Source organism: Gopherus flavomarginatus, chromosome 25, assembly GCF_025201925.1.
Source record: "Gopherus flavomarginatus isolate rGopFla2 chromosome 25, rGopFla2.mat.asm, whole genome shotgun sequence".
Lineage (NCBI taxonomy): Eukaryota > Metazoa > Chordata > Testudines > Testudinidae > Gopherus > Gopherus flavomarginatus.
Window position 1 is genome coordinate 3782749 of NC_066641.1, and position 17023 is coordinate 3799771.

Here is a 17023-nt window from a genome sequence, read left to right on the forward strand (position 1 = left end):
GTGTTGTAATTCAGGCGGAAGGCCTGACACCTGAAGCCATGATATTGGCCTCATGGCGATTCCTGAAGCCAGAGTCCTGGCTGTGGAGTCGGTTGCACCTAGTGAGGCCTGGAGAGAAGTTCTCGCCACCTTATTCCCTTCCTCCAAAAGAGCAGCAAACTCTTGGCAGGAGTCTTGGGGAACTAACTCTGTGAATTTTTCAACCGCTGCCCAGGTGTTAGAGTTGTACCGGCTAAGCAGGGCTTGCTGGTTTGCCACCCTGAGTGGGAGGCCCCCAGCAGAGTATACTTTGAGGCCCAATAAGTCCATGCGCCTAGCCTCCTTTGATTTTGGAGCAGGAGCTTGCTGGCCATGACGCTACCTTTCGTTGACTGATTGCATGACAAGGAGCAGGGAGGAGGGTGCACGTACACGTACTCGTACCCCTTAGAGGGCACCATGTACTTCCGCTCAACTTCCCTGACCGTGGGCGGAATAGAGGCTGGAGACTGCCAGATGGTATCGGCATTTGCCTGGATCGTATGAATGAATGGCAAGGCCACTCTTGTGGGGGTGTCAGCTGAAAAAATATCCACCACAGGATCCTGTATCTCTGGGACCTCCTCCACCTGAAGATTCATATTCAGGGCCACATGTCTCAGGAGGTCCTGATGTGCCCTCAGGTCAATTGGAGGAGGGCCCGAGGAGGATGTTCCCACCACCGCTTCATCTGGAGAGGAGGAAGAGGAAAGGCCAGGGACAAGAGGGTCCTGTGTGGGCTCCTGTTCTTGGGCGACGTCAGGCTCAGGTGGGACCTGAGAGTCTGTTGACTGAATGGGAGCTTCCTCCGTATCCGCAGGAGGGGGGCGGCTGACAGTCACCTACTGCACCCAGCGTTCTGATGGTATGGAGCGTGATGGCACTGGAGGCGTACATTGGGCTTGGTGATATGTCCAAGATGTGCAGAATGACCACTGATGAGGTCCTTGTTCTTGGGTCTCGGTCTCCTGGAAGACTCGGTTGGGCACGGTCCTGTGCACAGGAAACACTGTTCGCATGAGATGACACAGATGTGTGTCAAGACGGCCATGGAGGAGCTGAAAAGCTCTGGGAAGGGTCTCCATCTCTAAACGATCTCTCTCTGTGCGGCACCGGAGAGTGGTACCGGGTGCCATACCGGTCCTGGGAACGAGACCGGGACCTGTGACCGGAGCGGAGCCGGGAGGTCGACCGGGATCTCGAAGCTCGATGTCTGGAGCAGCTGCGAGAGGCGCGGTGCTGGGAACGGTGCCAGGAGCTGGATCAGTGCCGAAAGTACCGGGCCGGCGAACAGGACGCGAGTGCGACTGGTACCGAGATGGAGAGCGATGCCAGGACTGCGAGCGGCGCCGGGACCGGGATCGGCGATGGGACCGAGAGTGCCGGTGGGACCGCGATTGTGATTGGTGTCTCTCGGTGGTGCCAATAGAGGATGGTCTCAGCAGGGCAGGCTTGCCAATCGATTGTATAATCCGCACCGGCGGTGCCGGGGATTGAGGCAGCGCAGACTCTGTCAGCGCAATCAGCTTCCTCGCCGTGGAAAAGGTCTCTGGCGTGGAGGGAATAGTGAGCTCAATCACGGCATGCACCGGGGAGCTTTCAGGCACTGGACTCGACGGCCCTTGCGGGACCGGAATCGACAGTGCCGAAGCTGGGGGTGCCATGGCAGGTGTCGGTGCTGGGCGGTCTGACTTAGGCGGGTGCTCCGACTGTGGTGCAGGCGGCACGGAAACAGCAGGAGTCTTATGTTTCTTAACCCATGGGGAGAGGGAACGGTGCCAAGAAGACATCTGTGCCGGCGACAGTCGGTGCCGAGGGGCCTTAGCAGTACCAGTGCAATCCGGTGCTGAAAAAGCACTTCTCCCTGATGTGGACTGTCTGGCACTCGTTGCCGAGGGCAGAGGAGTAAGAGCTGCCTCCATCAGGAGTTGTTTGAGACGAAAGTCCTGATCTTTCTTCGTCCTCGGCTTAAAGGCTTTACAGATCCGGCACTTATCCGAGAGATGGGATTCCCCGAGGCACTTAAGACAGGAGTCGTGGGGATCTCCCATTGGCATCGGCTTGTGGCAGGCCAAGCACGGTTTGAAGCCCGGTGAACCAGGCATGGGCCTTGGTACCGAATGCGGGGAAGGGGCTAATCCCCGAACCCATATCAACTATAAACACTAACTATATTATAGAACGAATAAAACTAACTACAACTATAGAAATTATAACTATATACACAAGAAATAGTAAGAGAACTATGAGTAGCTAGTGAAGTGGAGATCAGCTAAGCCGTGCTCCACTGTTCCAACAACCGACACGGGCGGTAAGAAGGAACTGAAGGGCTGTTGGGTCGGCAGGGATATATATCCAGCGCCATGGCGGTGCCACTCTAGGGGGTGACCAGCCGACCCACCGAGTGTTGCTAGGGTAAAAATCTTCCAACGAACGTGCACACGGCGCGCGCACACCTAATTGGAATCGATATGAGCAAGCACTCGAAGAAGAAATGCAACATTCTGCTGTGGGATGGCAGGGTCCAAATCACAGCCTCTTGGATTGGTGACCTGAACTGAAACCTTCCACTGCGAACCGGTTCAACATTCAGTTGCACCGGCCTCGTGCCCCTGTTCCCCCATGGACTTGGGCTCCTTCGGACTATGTCTCCCATGATGCACCGTGACAGCCCTTCTCACTGAGCCGCATGGGGAGTTGTGGGAGTCACATGACTTCAGGGCTGGGCTGGGCCCTGCCCCTCAGGCTCTCCATGCCAGGCAATGGGTGTGGGGTCTGCTCAGTGCCCACGGGGAGACCGGGCTGTGCAGGAGCCAGGGGGCGTTGGGCCAGGGCTGCTCCCTCGTTCGGTGCAATAACCCGCTGCCCTGGCCGTTCAAGCCATTCAGCCGTTGCTAAAAACCCAGGGAAATCCCCCAACCCGAAACGGGTCACAACAACCAGCTGCCATGAGGGGCCCCCACCCCCTTCCCCAGCTTGTCCCCTCCTGCCCCATCCCATCAGCCTGTGCCCCCAGCCTCCCACCTGCAGGTTCGCCACACTGCAGAAGCAGCCGCTCTCCAGCTGGCGGCGCTGCAGCCACCTTAGAGCGTCCTCTAGGTGCTTCTCGTCGATGGAGATGTAGGGCCTGGCCTGGCCAAAGGACTTGAGAACGAAGGCCGTCAGCCTGGGTGGGGAGAGACCCCGTGAGAGGGACACTCTGCAGGAGATGCTGCAGGCCAGGAGGGTGGTGCGTGGGGCACGGGGCTGGGGGTCAGCATTGTGGGGGTGAGCAGAGCTGTCAGGGGCCCCCAGAACGGGAACGGTGGATTTGGAGTGAGTACGAGGTGCAGAGCTGCGTGGGGAGCAGGACTGGAACAGCAGTGGGGCTGGGGGTCAGGCTGCAGTCCGGTAGGCCCTGCCCACCCAGAGCCCTGACTCGCCCATGCTGTGCGGCCCCTCACCAGCTGCTGCCCATGGTGTCGCTCTCCTCAGAGGCTCTGTAAGAGCCGTCGCTGTGTTTATAGAGCAGCTCGTCCTGGTAGCCTGCGGGGACAGGAGAGAGACAGCAAGTCCTGGATCCGCTCACCCACAGGGGCTAGAATCCACCCCCAGCCTGTGCCCCGTGGGACCCACGAGCCCTCCCTCTCCATGGCACTGAGACTCAGAGATTCCAGGGGTCAGTTTGAATAGGGGGATGGAGTTAAGGCTGAATAGGGCCCTGTTCCCCCAAATGCTCCAGAGCCCCGACCTGGGACTGGATCCCAACCAGCACCCCCTAGAGGGGAAAGGGCTCCTCTCCCATTCCCTGAACCCTGAGTCAAACAGTCCTTATGTCCTGGGCCTTGGGATTGGTGCCCGAGAGAGGAAAGGCCAAGGATCTTATTCCCTGACCTCCAGAGCCAGCCAGGACCCTGATATGGGGCTGGATTGGAACCCAGGTCCCAGAGGTGGCATGGACAGGGCCCTCGCATCGCCGTGCCATGCCCTGGGGGCGCAGGGGCAGGAGGACACTCACCTCTCTGGAGGAATCCCTTGGCCTTGTCTCTGATCTCCGGGCTTAGCTGGCCGCTGTTCTCCAGGTACTGCTGGATGTAGGTATTGTGAGCGAACTGGACCATGTTTGTCTCTCCATCGCCTTTGGGCGTGGCCAACAGGCGGTCTGTGTTCTGCAGAGTCATCCCCAGTACGTCTCCTGGCACCAAGGGAGTCAGAGGAAGCAGAGAATTACCAGGGTGCACAATAGCTGCCCCGTCCCCAACACCACATCAGTGGAGCCCTGGCACACGGGGACCCAGAGCCTCCAGTTCGATTCAGGCCTGGTCGGGTTACGTGGATACGTGGTGATGAATGGCCAAGATGCCAATGCCCTGGCACAGCTTCATGGCATCACTGTGGGAGTCTATTGCCCCTCACTGGGGACGAGGCTCTGGAGCAGAGACTGCAGGGACCGGTCCTGCCCCGGCCCCAGACACCCACAGGACCTCATTGGTCTTTTCCATCCGTGGTGCCCCGGCCTCTCTGATCAGAGCGCTGGGCCACAGACAGGCTGGCTGGTGAAGGGCTCTGTGCCCTGGCAGGGATGGGGCAGGGGCATTCCTTACCCAGGACAGTCACGTGGGCCCGCTCGGACCCCACCAGGACGTTCCCAGGCAGCTGCAAGGAGATTTCTTCAGAGGCTGTGTAACATGAAGGCAAAGACACACCGTTAAAGGCCTGTTAGGAACCTGCGCCTGCCTCCAGTCAATCAGATCCCTCCATTCCTCACTGTCCGGGGCTCTCACCCAGTCACAGACCCTCTCTCAACCCCAAGCTCCCCCCGCCGTGGCACATACGTGCCCTTGAGGGCGAGGGCTGGGGGTTCTCAGCTGGGGGTCCTGCCTGTGGAACTCAGTCCCTCTCCTGGCCGCAGAGAGCCGGTGTGATGAGCTCTGCAGGGAGCATCATGCACACGGGGGCCAGGCTGCAGGGGAGAGGAGCTGGCGCAAAAGGGGCCCAGTCAGACTCGGGAGCAGGAGCCAGACGTGCTCGAGCCTTTGGCCCATGCCGACAGTTCCATAACTGCCCACTAGGGGGTGCATCTTCCCTAGGCAGCTGGGCCTGGACCCTGTCCCAGGCAGGACATTGGCCTGGATGCCCCCTGGTCCGGTCCGGTCTGGCCTGGCGGCTCCTGTGCCCCTAGCTGGGCCATCCAGCGGCTCAGCCATCACTGACATGCCACAGCCAAGAGACTCCCTGCGTTAGTGACACCCACTGAGCCCCGCACAGGTGTTGGGATCCTACCTTCCTGGCAGAGCAGGGAGCTGTGCACCTTCTCCTCCAGGATCCCCCCCGGCTGTGGGGAAGGAGCATCAGACAGAAGGTCAGGAGAAGGGACCGTGCACGTCACAGCCTGACAGGGCCTTCTGGGTCAGCCAGTGCCCGTAGCCAGGGCAGGATCATCCCTACAGCCAGGCAGGATCATCCCTACAGCCCGTGCTGTGGGGCTCAGGCACATCCAGCTCTCAGCGCCCCAGCGATGGGGCTCCCGTCCCTTCCCCGGGGAGACTGTTCCCAGCCCAGCAGATCTCGCGGCTTCCTCCTCTTCAGTGCGGAACTTCCCTCTGCTAGTTCCTTCCACCCCCTCGAGCCCTCCGGTGTGTCACACTCAGCCACCCCTCTTGGGGTAATCCCCATCTCTGTCTGCCCCAGGACTCTCCCGCCGGCTCCCTGATCTCACAGGGATGGGGTCATGTCATGGGGCAGTGCAGGTTGGGGTCCGGGATGCGAACATCACCGTGCTGGGGCATTATTTTCTGTGGCAGAACAAAGAACAATCACAAGTGAAGACTTGGCCGATGGCTACCAGGGGATGAGACCCAGACCCTGGATCTCCCTCCGCTCTGCCCAGAGGCCCCGACAAACACTGACCTGGACCAGCAGGGACTTTATCACAGTGTCCACTTGCCCCTGGGCCGGCACCACGGCCAGTTCTGTGCCACACAGCTCCTCGGTGTGCAGAGCCTCGGTGCTGACGGTGAAGTTCACCTCCCCTGCAGAGCAAGGCGGGAGACACTCCAGTTAGACAGATCAGCGCCCCTGCCCGAGGCAGAGAGGACCTCAGGTCTGAGAGGGGAGAATAGTGGAAGGGGGAGGGGAAAGCGTGGTGAAGAAGGGAGAGAAAAGGAGAGAAACAGAGAAAATGGAGAGAGAGAATGGGGGTGTGATAACTGAAGGGGTGGAGGTAGCTCCCTTTGATGGACATCCAGCCAGCCAGTTAGCTGTAAAATCCCTCTTGGTGGCTGTTCTCTGGTTGTTTACCTGGAAAGGTTAATAAAGTCCCAGAGGTAAAGAAAAGGGAACCTGACCAAAAGAGCCAATGGGGAGGCTAGAACTTTTTAAAATTGGGAAGGAAGCTTCCCTGTGTGTCTGTGGTTGTTCTCCGGAGAGTGGGGAACAGAGCAAAGGCAGGACCATGACTATGCTATAAGCAGCTTTAAGCCAGGTCTGAGAAATCATCAGATTATACCTAGAAATACTGATTTGAAAACCCCAAATGTGTAAGTAAATTAGGAATGTTTAGAAAGGATGCAATTGGGTTTATTTCTGTTTATTTTTTAAGGCTTGTGGACTCCTCTGTGCTAACCCCAGATGCTTTTGTTTGCTTGTAACCTTTAAGCTGAACCCCCAAGAAAGCTATTTTGAGCGCTTAATTTTTGGAATTGCCCTTTTAAAATCTAGCAAAAGCTGAAGTTCCAGATGTAGTTTCTTCCTTTTTGTTTTTAATAAAATTTACCTTTTTAAGAACAGGATTGGATTTTTGGTGTCCTAAGAGGTTCGTGCATGTTGTTTGATTAGCTGGCAGCCACAGTTGATTTCCATTGTTTGTCAGCCCTTCCCTGGAGGAGGGGTGAAAGGGCTTGAGGGTACCCCACAGGGAGGAATTCCCAAATGCTCCGTCCTGGGTCCAAGGGGGTTGTTTTGCATTTGGGTGATGACAGCATTTACCAAGCCAAGGTCAGAGAGAAGCTGTAACTTTGAGAGTTTGAAACAAGCCTGGAGTGGCCAGTATTAATTTTTGGAATCCTTGCAGGCCCCACTTCTGCACTCGGAGTGCCAGAGTGGGGATTCAGCCTTGACATGGTGGCAGAGAAGTGAACCAGAAGCACAGGATTTTAAAAGGACACAGTTTTCCTTTTGGCTGCTTCAAAGCCAGGGAAGGTTTTTTTTCTTCTCATTGCTGCCTGAGGGGGATCAGGGGCGCCAAAGGATTCCCCTGCAAATCCAGGGAGTCCAACAAGCAGTTAACTTGTTTCTTCTTTTCTAACTTCATGGTAACAAAATAGGCTAGAGTAGGGCAGCCTCATGCATGAGGTTGAAGTTGGGCTTGGAAACCCAAGAGCAACTTGTCGGCCTAACCACCTGCCTCGTCCCAGCCCACTGTCAGCTGGGCGATGCTTTAAATATTATGAGCTGGGGCATATGAAGGCCAACTGCCCCAAGAGCACCAGCCGACTCATCACCCTGGGGTCCCACCAAGAGCCTTCAGGCCCAGATGTCTCGCAAATACCCCCAGAGCGAAGGGAAACTGTGAGTGTGGGAGGGAGGAAAATAACTGCGTGGAGAGCAGGGGCGGCTCTAGGCACCTGCAAAGCAAGCACCTGCTTGGGGCGGCCCATTTGCCAGGGGCGGCATGGGAGCTGAGAACCAACAGGGGGCTCTGGGAGCTGTAGTTCCTTGGCTAGCTCCCTGCCTACAGAGCCAGCCCTGGAGCAGGGAAAGAACTACATTTCCCAGCATCCCCTTGGCCACTACCTACTAGAAAGGAAGGCGCGGGACCTTATGCCGCCGTGTGCTGTCAATGGTAGGGAGACCATATTTTAACCTGCAAAAAACAGGACACTCCAGGGGGAGGGAAGCCCCACCCTTCCACCATCTACTCCCTCCGACTGCCCTCCACAGAAATCCCAACCCATCCAACACCCCCCTCGCTCCCTGTCCCCTGATCACCTCTTCCTGGGACCCCTGCCCCTAACTGCCCCCCAGGACCTCACCCCGTCTAAGCATTGCTGCTCCTTGTTCCCTGATTGCCCCCTCCCAGGACCCCTGCCTCTAACTGCCCCTCAGAACCCCACCCCCAATTTAAGCCTCCCTTCTCCTTGTCCCCAATTGCCCCCTCATGAGACCCCCCCCAACTTCCTCCCAGGACCCCACTCCCTACCTGTCCCCTGATAAACCCCTGGGACTCCCATGCCTATCCAATCGCTGCCTGTCCCCTGACTGCTTCCCTGAACCTCTGCCCCATCCAACCCCCCCTGCTCCTTGTCCCTTGACTGCCCCCCTGGAACCGCCTACCCCTTCTCCAACCACCCAGCCCCCTTACCGTGCCACTCAGACCAGCGTGTCTGGCTCCACACACCTCCAGACACGCTGCTGCATACATGCTGCCGGGTTCCCACACGGAGCCCACAGCCATCCAACCCCCTCCAGAACCTGCCTTCCAGATTTGAACACCTCAACATTCAGGAGCGCTCAAGCTCAGGTTGGGCAGCTGTTACTTCATTTCTCCCAAATCAAATATACTGATCCACTGTAACTTGCTGTAGAAAAAGTAGGATAAAATTGGGCAAGAAATGCTTCCCAGTGGTTATTAGGACTGCAATTGCTACTTTCAACAGCCATTGCCTTTTTTTTTTTTTTTTTTTTTTTTTTTGTTTTTTTTGTTTAAAAGGAAGACAGTGCTATTGCATTGGCAAATTCCCCATAGAAAGAAAGAGTGGGACAAAAGAATAATAAAGGCACCTCAACTTTTCCTCATTTATGGAGGACAGTCTTATAATATGCACCCAGATATCCTCCAATCACACAAGCTGAACATTGTTCCACTTTATTGCGGTTCTGTAATCACATGGGAACCAATCCTGTCTGTGTTCTGTGCACATCCAAAATTCCTGCTGAATGACCCATCCTGGGAGCAAGTTACCAGTGACCCAGGGCTGGGGCGGAAGGAGGGTGCAGGTGCGGGGGGGAGGAGAGCCCAGGGCTGGGGCAGCAAGAGGTGTGGGGGGGGGCACTGGTGTGGGAAAAAGGGGGAGCCCAGGGCTGGGGCAGCAGCAGGATGAGGGCACTGGTGGGGGGGAAGCCCAGCTCTGGGGCAGCAGGGGGTGTGGGTGGGTGGGGGAGAGCCCAGGGCTGGGGCAGCAGGCAGGTACGGGGGGAAGCCCAGGGCTGGGATGGGGGGGGGGGCAGCCAAAATTGTTTTTGCTTGGGGTGGCAAAAAACCTGGAGTCTGCCCTGGTGGAGAAACATTGGCACACAGGTGTCAGCTATCCGCCAATCCCTGGTGGACCCTAAATTCAGTGACCCAGAGGCCCAAGTGACAGTAGAACCCTTTAAGGCCAACTCTTTTAACTTGCCAACAGCCAGGTTGCCTGTCCAGTACAAGGGCTGGTCAGGAATATGGACTTTTGCAGTCGATGATGATTATCCCATTCCCATGCTGCTGGGAGAAGACTTAGCCAACCACATGAGGCTAACGAAAAGAGTGGGGCTGATCACCCACAGCCAGGCTAAACAGGCCTCCACACCTAACCACATTCCTGAGCCTCCTACAGGAACCCAGTCTGTGTCCCCAGATACCACAGGCCCGGGGACCCAACCAGAGGTAGTGGAACCAGACCCCAGTCTATGGCAGCAGTTGTAAATCCAGTTCCTGGAACCCAGCCAGAACCAGCCCAAGGATTGGAACTGGTGGAGCAGTCAGCACCAGAGACCAGGCCTGCAACCCCACCAGAGTCAGGGGAGCCAGCACCAAAGGGTGCCACAGAGTCTGCACCTGCAGCAGCAGCTAAACTGGTGAGAAAGCTCAACCAGAGCCTGAAATACCACCTAGTGCACAAGCGGAGACCGGGTCACAGTCAATGGAAACAACCCCATCACCTGAATCGCTTCCAGTGGGACCAAACCCAAGCCCACCACCCAACGAGGAACTAATGTCTTCCACCTCAAGGGAGCAGTTCCAGGCAGAGCAGGAAGCAGATGAGAGACTCAAGGGGGACAGGGATAATGCAGTGGTTTGAGCATTGGCTTGCTAAACCCAGGGTTGTGAGTTCAGTCCTGGAGGGGGCCACTTAGGGATCTGGGGCAAAAATCTGTCTGGGGATTGGTCCTGCTTTGAGTGGAGGGTTGGACTAGAGGACCTCTAGAGGTCCCTTCCACCCCTGATATTCTATAATTCTAAGGGAGCTTGGATGGTGGCACAGAGCGACATACCGCCTCTCAGCTCTTCTAAGGGGTCCAGATTTGTTGTAGAAGGAGGACTCTTACAAAAGGAGACCTTTTCTGGTGGGCACAAGGAGGACTGGCATCCTCAGAGACAATTGGTAGTTCCAACTAAGTATAGGGAAAAGCTCTTGAGCTTAACCCATGATCACCCTAGTGGCAATGCTGGGGTGAACAGGACCAAGGACTGTTTGGGGAAGTCCTTCAACAGGGAGGGGATGGGAAAGTGTGTTTCTACCTATGTCTGGTCTTGTGAGGTGTGCCAGAGGGTGGGAACGCCCCAAGACCAGGTCAAAGCTCCCTCCAGCCATCCCCATAATTGAGTTTCCATTTCAGTGAGTAGCTGTGGATATTCTGGGTCCTTTCCCTACAAAGACATCCACAGGAAAGCTGTACATACTGACTTCCATGGATTTTGCCTCCCGATGGCTGGAAGCAGTAGCTCTAAGCGACACCAGGGCTAAAAGTGTGAGCCAGGAATTGACAGACATTGTTGCCAGGGTAGGTTGGCCCTCTGACATCCTTACAAATTTAGGAACTGACTTCCTGGTGGGGACCATGAAACAAATGGCCTAGTGGAGACGTTTCATGGGACTTTGGGAGCCATGATATGTAAATTAGTGTATAAGCACTCCAATGACTGGGATCTAGTGTGGCAGCAGTTACTCTTTGCCTACAGGGCTGCACCACATCCCAGTTTGGGATTTTCACCCTTTGAACTTGTTTATGGCCACAAAGTTAAAGGGCCATTACAGGTGGTGAAGCAGCAATGGGAGGGGGTTACATCTTCTCCAGGAACTAACATTTTGGACTTTGTAACCAACCTGCAAAACACCCTCTAGAACTCTCTAGTCCTTGCTTGAGAAAACCTACAGGATGCTCAGCAAGAGCAAAAGGCCTGGTATGATAAACATGCCAGACAGCGTTTCCTTCAGATAAGGTGACCAAGTCACGGTCCTGAAAGCGCTCCAGGCCAATAAGATGGAAGCATCGTGGGAGGGGCAATTTATGGTCCAAGAGCGCCTGGGAACTGTTAATTATCTCACAGTGTTCCCAGACCCTACCCTAAAACCTAAAGTATATCATGTTAATTCTCTAAACTCTAAAGTACTTTTATTCCAGAGAAATCAAGGTTCTTCAGTTTACAGACCAGGAAAGAGATGATGCTGAGTGGCCTGAAGGAATCTACTATAAAGGGAAAAGCAACGGTTGCGCAGAAGAGGTGAGCCTTTCCATGACCCTTGGGCATAAGCAGCGACAGCAAATCCAGGAGCTATGCACCAGCTTTGCGCTGATGTTTTCAACCACCCCAGGATAGACAGAATAGGCATACTACTCCATTGACAAGGTGATGCTTGCCCAATTAGAGCCCAACGCTACCTGATGGTTCCTCAAGCCAAAACCGCAATAGAAAGGGAGATCAAGGACATGTTACAGATGGGTATAATCTGCCCCTCAGAGTGCATGGGCCTCTCCAGTGGTTCTGGTTCCCAAACCAGATGGGAAAATCTGCTTTTGCTTGGACTCCCATAAGCTAAATGCTATAACTTGCCCAGAAAACTATCCAATGCCATGCACAGATGAACTATTGGAGAAACTGGGACGTTCCCAGTTCATCTCTACCTTAGACTTAACTAAGGGGTACTGGCAAATGCCAGTAGATGACTCAGCCAAGGAAAGATCAGCCTTCATCACCCATGTAGGGCTGCATGAATATAATGTCCTCCCTTCGGACTGCGAAATGCACCCTCCACCTTCCAGAGACTGGTAGATAACCTTCTGGCTGGATTTGGGGAATTTGCAGTCGCCTACCTTGATGATGTGGCCATAGTCTCAGATTCATGGGCAGAACACCTGGAACACCCTCAGGCTGTCTTCCACCGCATAAGGGAGGGAGGAGTAAGCGTTAAGGCCAAAAAGTGTCAAACAGGCCTCAACAGGGTGGGTCAAGGGATTATCAACCCCCTACAGACTAAGGTAAATGCTCCAAAATTGGCCTGTCCCTAAGTTAAATAAGCAGATCCAATCCTTCTTGGGCTTGGCAGGGTATTACCAATGATTTGTACCACACTACAGCCAAACTAACAAACAATATATGGAGATATACCTATTTCATAGAACTAGAAGGGACCTTGAAAGGTCATTGAGTCCAGCCCCCTGCCTTCACTAGCAGGGCCAAGTACTGATTTTTGCCCCAGATGCCTAAGTGGCCCCCTCAAGGATTGAGCTCACAATGCTGGGTTTAGCAGGCCAATGCTCAAACCACTGAGCTATCCCTCCCCCATGATTGCCATGCCCCCACTGACAGACCTAGCCAGGAAAAAACAGCCAAATGCGGTTTAGTGGACTGAGAAGTGTCAAAGAGCCTTTAACCAGCTTAAGGTGGCCCTTAGGTCTGACCATGTACTGAGGGCCCTGAACTTCGACCAACCGTTCGTCGTAACCATTGATGAGTCCGAGCATGGTGCAGAAGCAGTTTAAATGCAGGAAGAACGAAATCAACAATCCCATCCTGTCGTGTTTCTCAGCAGAAAAACTTTCTGAGCTGAAAAGCCACCGATCAGTCTCAGAAAAAGAATGTTACGCCATTGTGGTTCTCTGGACAACCTATGCCCATTCGTTTGGCGTGTATGGGGGGATTTGATAGCAGCCTTCAACTACCTGAAGGGAGGTTCCAAAGGGGATGGAGCTCAGCTGTTCTCAGTGGTGGCAGATGACAGAACAAGGAGCAATGGTCTCAAGTTGCAGTGGGGGAGGTTTAGGTTGGATATTAGGAAAAAACTTTGTCACTAGGAGGGTGGTGAAGCACTGGAATGGGTTCCCTAGGGAGATGGTGGAATCTCCATCCTTAGAGGTTTTTAAGGTCAGGCCTGACAAAGCCCTGGCTGGGATGAATTAGTTGGGGATTGGTCCTGCTTTGAGCAGGGGGTTGGACTAGATGACCTCCTGAGATCCCTTCCAACCCTGAGATTCTATGATTTGGGGATGGCAGTCCCACCTGCAGACTGATCATGCTGCACTGAAGTGGCTTCGCTCAGTCAAATAAACTAACAAAAAACTTCTTTGGTGGAGTTTAGCTCTTCAAGACTTTAATTTTAAAATACAACACATTTCAGGAGCCTCTAACAAAGTGGCTGATGCACTCTCTTGGGAAGGTTTCCCAAAATCAGCCAGATAAAAATGTCCCTGCATTCTAAGTCATTGTAGTTCCTGAAATGTGAAAAGTACTGTTTGATTCTTCAGGTAATTATTAGTGAAATTAGAGGAGCATGTATCTTATTAACTCTGTTTCCTAAACCTCGAGGAAGAAATCCCAGCTGGTGTGGACTCGACCTAAAGCAGGCTGGCCAGCGCTGGCTGTGATTTGGGGTGTGTGTGATAAATAAAGTATGGGGGGATAGCTCCCTTTGATGGACACCCAGCCAGTCAGATAGCTGTAAAATCCCTGTTGGTGGCTGTTCTCTGGTTGCTTTACCTGGAAGGGTTAATAAAGTCCCAGAGGTAAAGAAAAGGGAACCTGACCAAAAGAGCCAATGGGGTGGCTAGAACTTTTTAAAATTGGAAAGGAAGCTTCCCTGTGTGTCTGTGGTTGTTCTCCGGAGAGTGGGGAACAGAGCAAAGGGAGGACCATGACTACGCTATAAGCAGCTTTAAGCCAGGTCTGAGAAATCATCAGATTATACCTAGAATTACTGATTTGAAACCCCCCAAATGTGTAAGTAAATTAAGAATGTTTAGGAAGACGTAATTAAGTTTATTTCTGTTTATTTTTTAAGGCTTGTGGACTCCTCTGTGCTAATCCCAGATGCTTTTGTTTGCTTGTAACCTTTAAGTAGAACCCCCAAGAAAGCTATTTTGGGTGCTTAATTTTTGGAATCGCTCTTTTAAAATCTAGCAAAAACTAAAATTCCAGATGCATTTTCTTCCTTTTTGTTTCTAATAAAATTTGCCTTTAAGAACAGGATTGGATTTTTGGTGTCCTAAGAGGTTTGTGCATGTTGTTTGATTAGCTGGTAGCAACAGCTGATTTCCTTTTTCTTTCTCAGCCCTTCCCCGGAGTGGGGGGAGGGGCTGAAAGGGCTTGAGGGTGCCCCACAGGGAGGAGTTCCCAAGTGCTTCTTCCTGGGTTCAAGGGGGTTTCTGCATTTGGGTGGTGGGAGCGTTTACTAAGCCAAGGTGAGGGAAAAGCTGTAACCCTGGGAGTTTAATACAAGCCTGGAGTGGCCAGTATTAATTTTTATAATCCTTGCTGGCCCCACTTCTGCACTCGGAGTGCCAGAGTGGGGATTCAACCTTGACTGGGAGAGAAAAGAGAGAGAAGGCCATAGGGGAGGGAAAGGACGGAGGGAAGGGGTGACTGTGGGAAATGGTGAGTAGGTCATAAGGGGTTTCACTGCTGCGGTGTCCTCTCCCCCACCCCCCGCAGCTCTTTCCCTCCCCTCCCCTTCCCTTCCCCTCGGCATCAAGCCCTCATTAACCCCATCCTGTGCTCTCCTTTTCACTCCCAGCACAGAGCCTCCAATGCCCCTTACCCATCTGTCCCCCATGCAGAGCCTCCAAAGGCCCCTACCTACCTCCCTAGCGTGAAGGCTCCAGCACCCCTTCTCTGCACCCCCCACTGTGCAGAGCCCCCCACCCCTTTCCTGCCCCTCTCCTCCGGCACAGAGCCCCCAGCGTCACTTACCCAGGCTGCTCGCCGTCACCTCCCACTGGAAGGCTTTCCCTTCGTCTGCACAGAGGCAGCTGGTGTAGGCGCCATCCTCACCCGCCTGCACCTGGAACTGCGCAGACTCCGCCAGCGTCACTCGCACCTGTGGGGCCCAACACGAGAACCCCCTTAGGGCTGTGGGGGATGCGCTCACACGCGCCAGCTCCAGCCGAGACCTGACCTCTCTGGGGTTCAGGCCCCCTCACCGCGATGTGCTGACCCCAGTGGTCACAGGCTCATAGCTGAGTCGGTGTTGTGCTGAGTCAGTGCCACTTACCGGTCTGCGCTGCTGCCCAGCCCCCCAGCCCCAGGTCACCGGCCCCAGCAGCCCTCGCAGCCCAGCCCCGGGCGGCGCTCACCTTGATGCACTGCCGCAGGTAGTTGAAGACTGTGGCCTTTAGGACGAAGGCCTCTCCCCGGATTACGGAGTACGGCAAGGCCAGCTCCACAAAGAAGGGTTTGAAGGCCGTGAAGGTGGCTGTGGGCGAAAGCCCAAAGCCCACCTCCGCCGTGCAGAACATCCCAGCTTTCCACTCCGTGATGGTGTCGGGCACTGAGACTGAGATGTCCTTGGAGCCTCCCTCACTGGGCCGGGCCGGACACAAACAGAGCGTCAGACATGCGGCCACCCCCTGGGAAACACCTACGGGCACGACCACCGGAGACATCCCTGCCAGACCCTGCACTGGGCTGGGGCCCTGGGCTGGTGGCACAGAAACAGGCCAATCCCAGACAGCAGAGAGGGAAAGAGATGTCAGTGCCCCCATCTCGTCCCCTCCTCCGCCTCACGCCAGCTAGCGCAGGATCCTTCCCTGCCCTGGGGCTCTCTGGACTGGGCTCAATGTCCCACGGGATGAGGATCCATCCTTCCGCAGCCAGGCACGTCTCCCTGTCAGGGGGCTATTCCTGGGGTCAGCCTCAATTCCCCCTGCTCGGGATCCTCTTCCCCTCCCACTTGTACCCCGTGTGCCACCCTCAATGCCCCCCTCCCATGGATTCAAACCCCTCCCATGTTCTTAGCGTCGGAGCTCCTGGACACCACGTAATGGAAACCCCACAAAGGGCAATGGGGTCAGGATGATAAACCCCCATGTCAACCTGACGGGATCCTGGGAATGGTGGGGGAGGGGCTGGTGTGAATCCTGCTCTGCTGGAGAGATGCAGGGTCATGGTGCTGCCTGGGCTCCCAGACCCCTCCCCTGCTCTGTGGGTTCATTACGTCTGTAAAGAGACGAATCCCACAGCCCTGGGGGCTTGTTATTCCTTGTTGCTGTGCTGAGTCCCTCTCCGCTGGCAACAGGGCGCAGGAACCAGCCCCACTCGGGCAGCCGGCCCTCCCCCACCACTGCACCCGCCTCTGGGAGCTGCTGCTTTCCAGGGTCTGGCCTGGAGGCTGCTCCGCAGGGACGATCTGTGACAGCTCCTCACTCACCCCACAGGCACCAGGTCCCACAGCCACGTCTCTGGGAAGTACGCATGTGGTGCTGGCTCCTCCTGGGCGCCGGGTTCTGGCATGGGCCGGGCATTGCTCACTGGGGTCCCAGCTGCAATATCCACACCTGCCTCCATGTTCTTAGGGGTCCTGACTAGAAAAGATGCAAAGGGGGTTGAGAGAACTCCACACTGTATTGGGGGTTAAGTCAGGTGATGATTGACGCGTATTTGCACCTGTAAAGTCTTGATATTTGGGGAGATTTCGGGGAGGGGATGTGGCACTGACCCCTGCCCAGATGTGACCTCACCTGGGAGCAGCCAGTCGCAGGGCTAGTCTGGGGTGGGGTGTCAGGCTGCAGGTGCCCTACATGCAGCACACACTAGTGGGAGGGGAGAACAATAACAGAAAATGTGGAAATCGCAGAGGTGCTTAATGACATCTTTGTTTTGGTTTTCACCAAGAAGATCGCTGGTGATTGGATGTCTAACATAGTGAATGCCAGTGAAAATGAGGTAGGATCAGAGGCTAAAATAGGGAAAGAACAAATTAAAAATTACTTAGACAAGTTAGATGTCTTCAAGTCACCACGGCCTGAGGAAATGCATCCCAGAATACTCAAGGAG

At 54.8% G+C, this 17023-nt stretch overlaps 1 protein-coding gene across 1 annotated transcript in view; it reads right to left on the bottom strand.

Moving 5' to 3' along the window:
* The window catches only part of LOC127040576 (alpha-2-macroglobulin-like protein 1), a 101928-nt gene that overhangs the window by 13561 nt on the left and 71344 nt on the right, over positions 1-17023 (bottom strand). The window contains exons 18-26 of the mRNA XM_050934893.1: positions 16398-16551; positions 15325-15550; positions 14942-15068; positions 5908-6029; positions 5281-5332; positions 4602-4676; positions 4016-4192; positions 3462-3543; positions 3043-3184 (exon numbers count right to left, since the gene is read on the bottom strand). Coding sequence (XP_050790850.1) covers positions 3043-3184; positions 3462-3543; positions 4016-4192; positions 4602-4676; positions 5281-5332; positions 5908-6029; positions 14942-15068; positions 15325-15550; positions 16398-16551 — 1157 coding nt within the window. The remainder of the gene's footprint in view (positions 1-3042; positions 3185-3461; positions 3544-4015; positions 4193-4601; positions 4677-5280; positions 5333-5907; positions 6030-14941; positions 15069-15324; positions 15551-16397; positions 16552-17023) is intronic.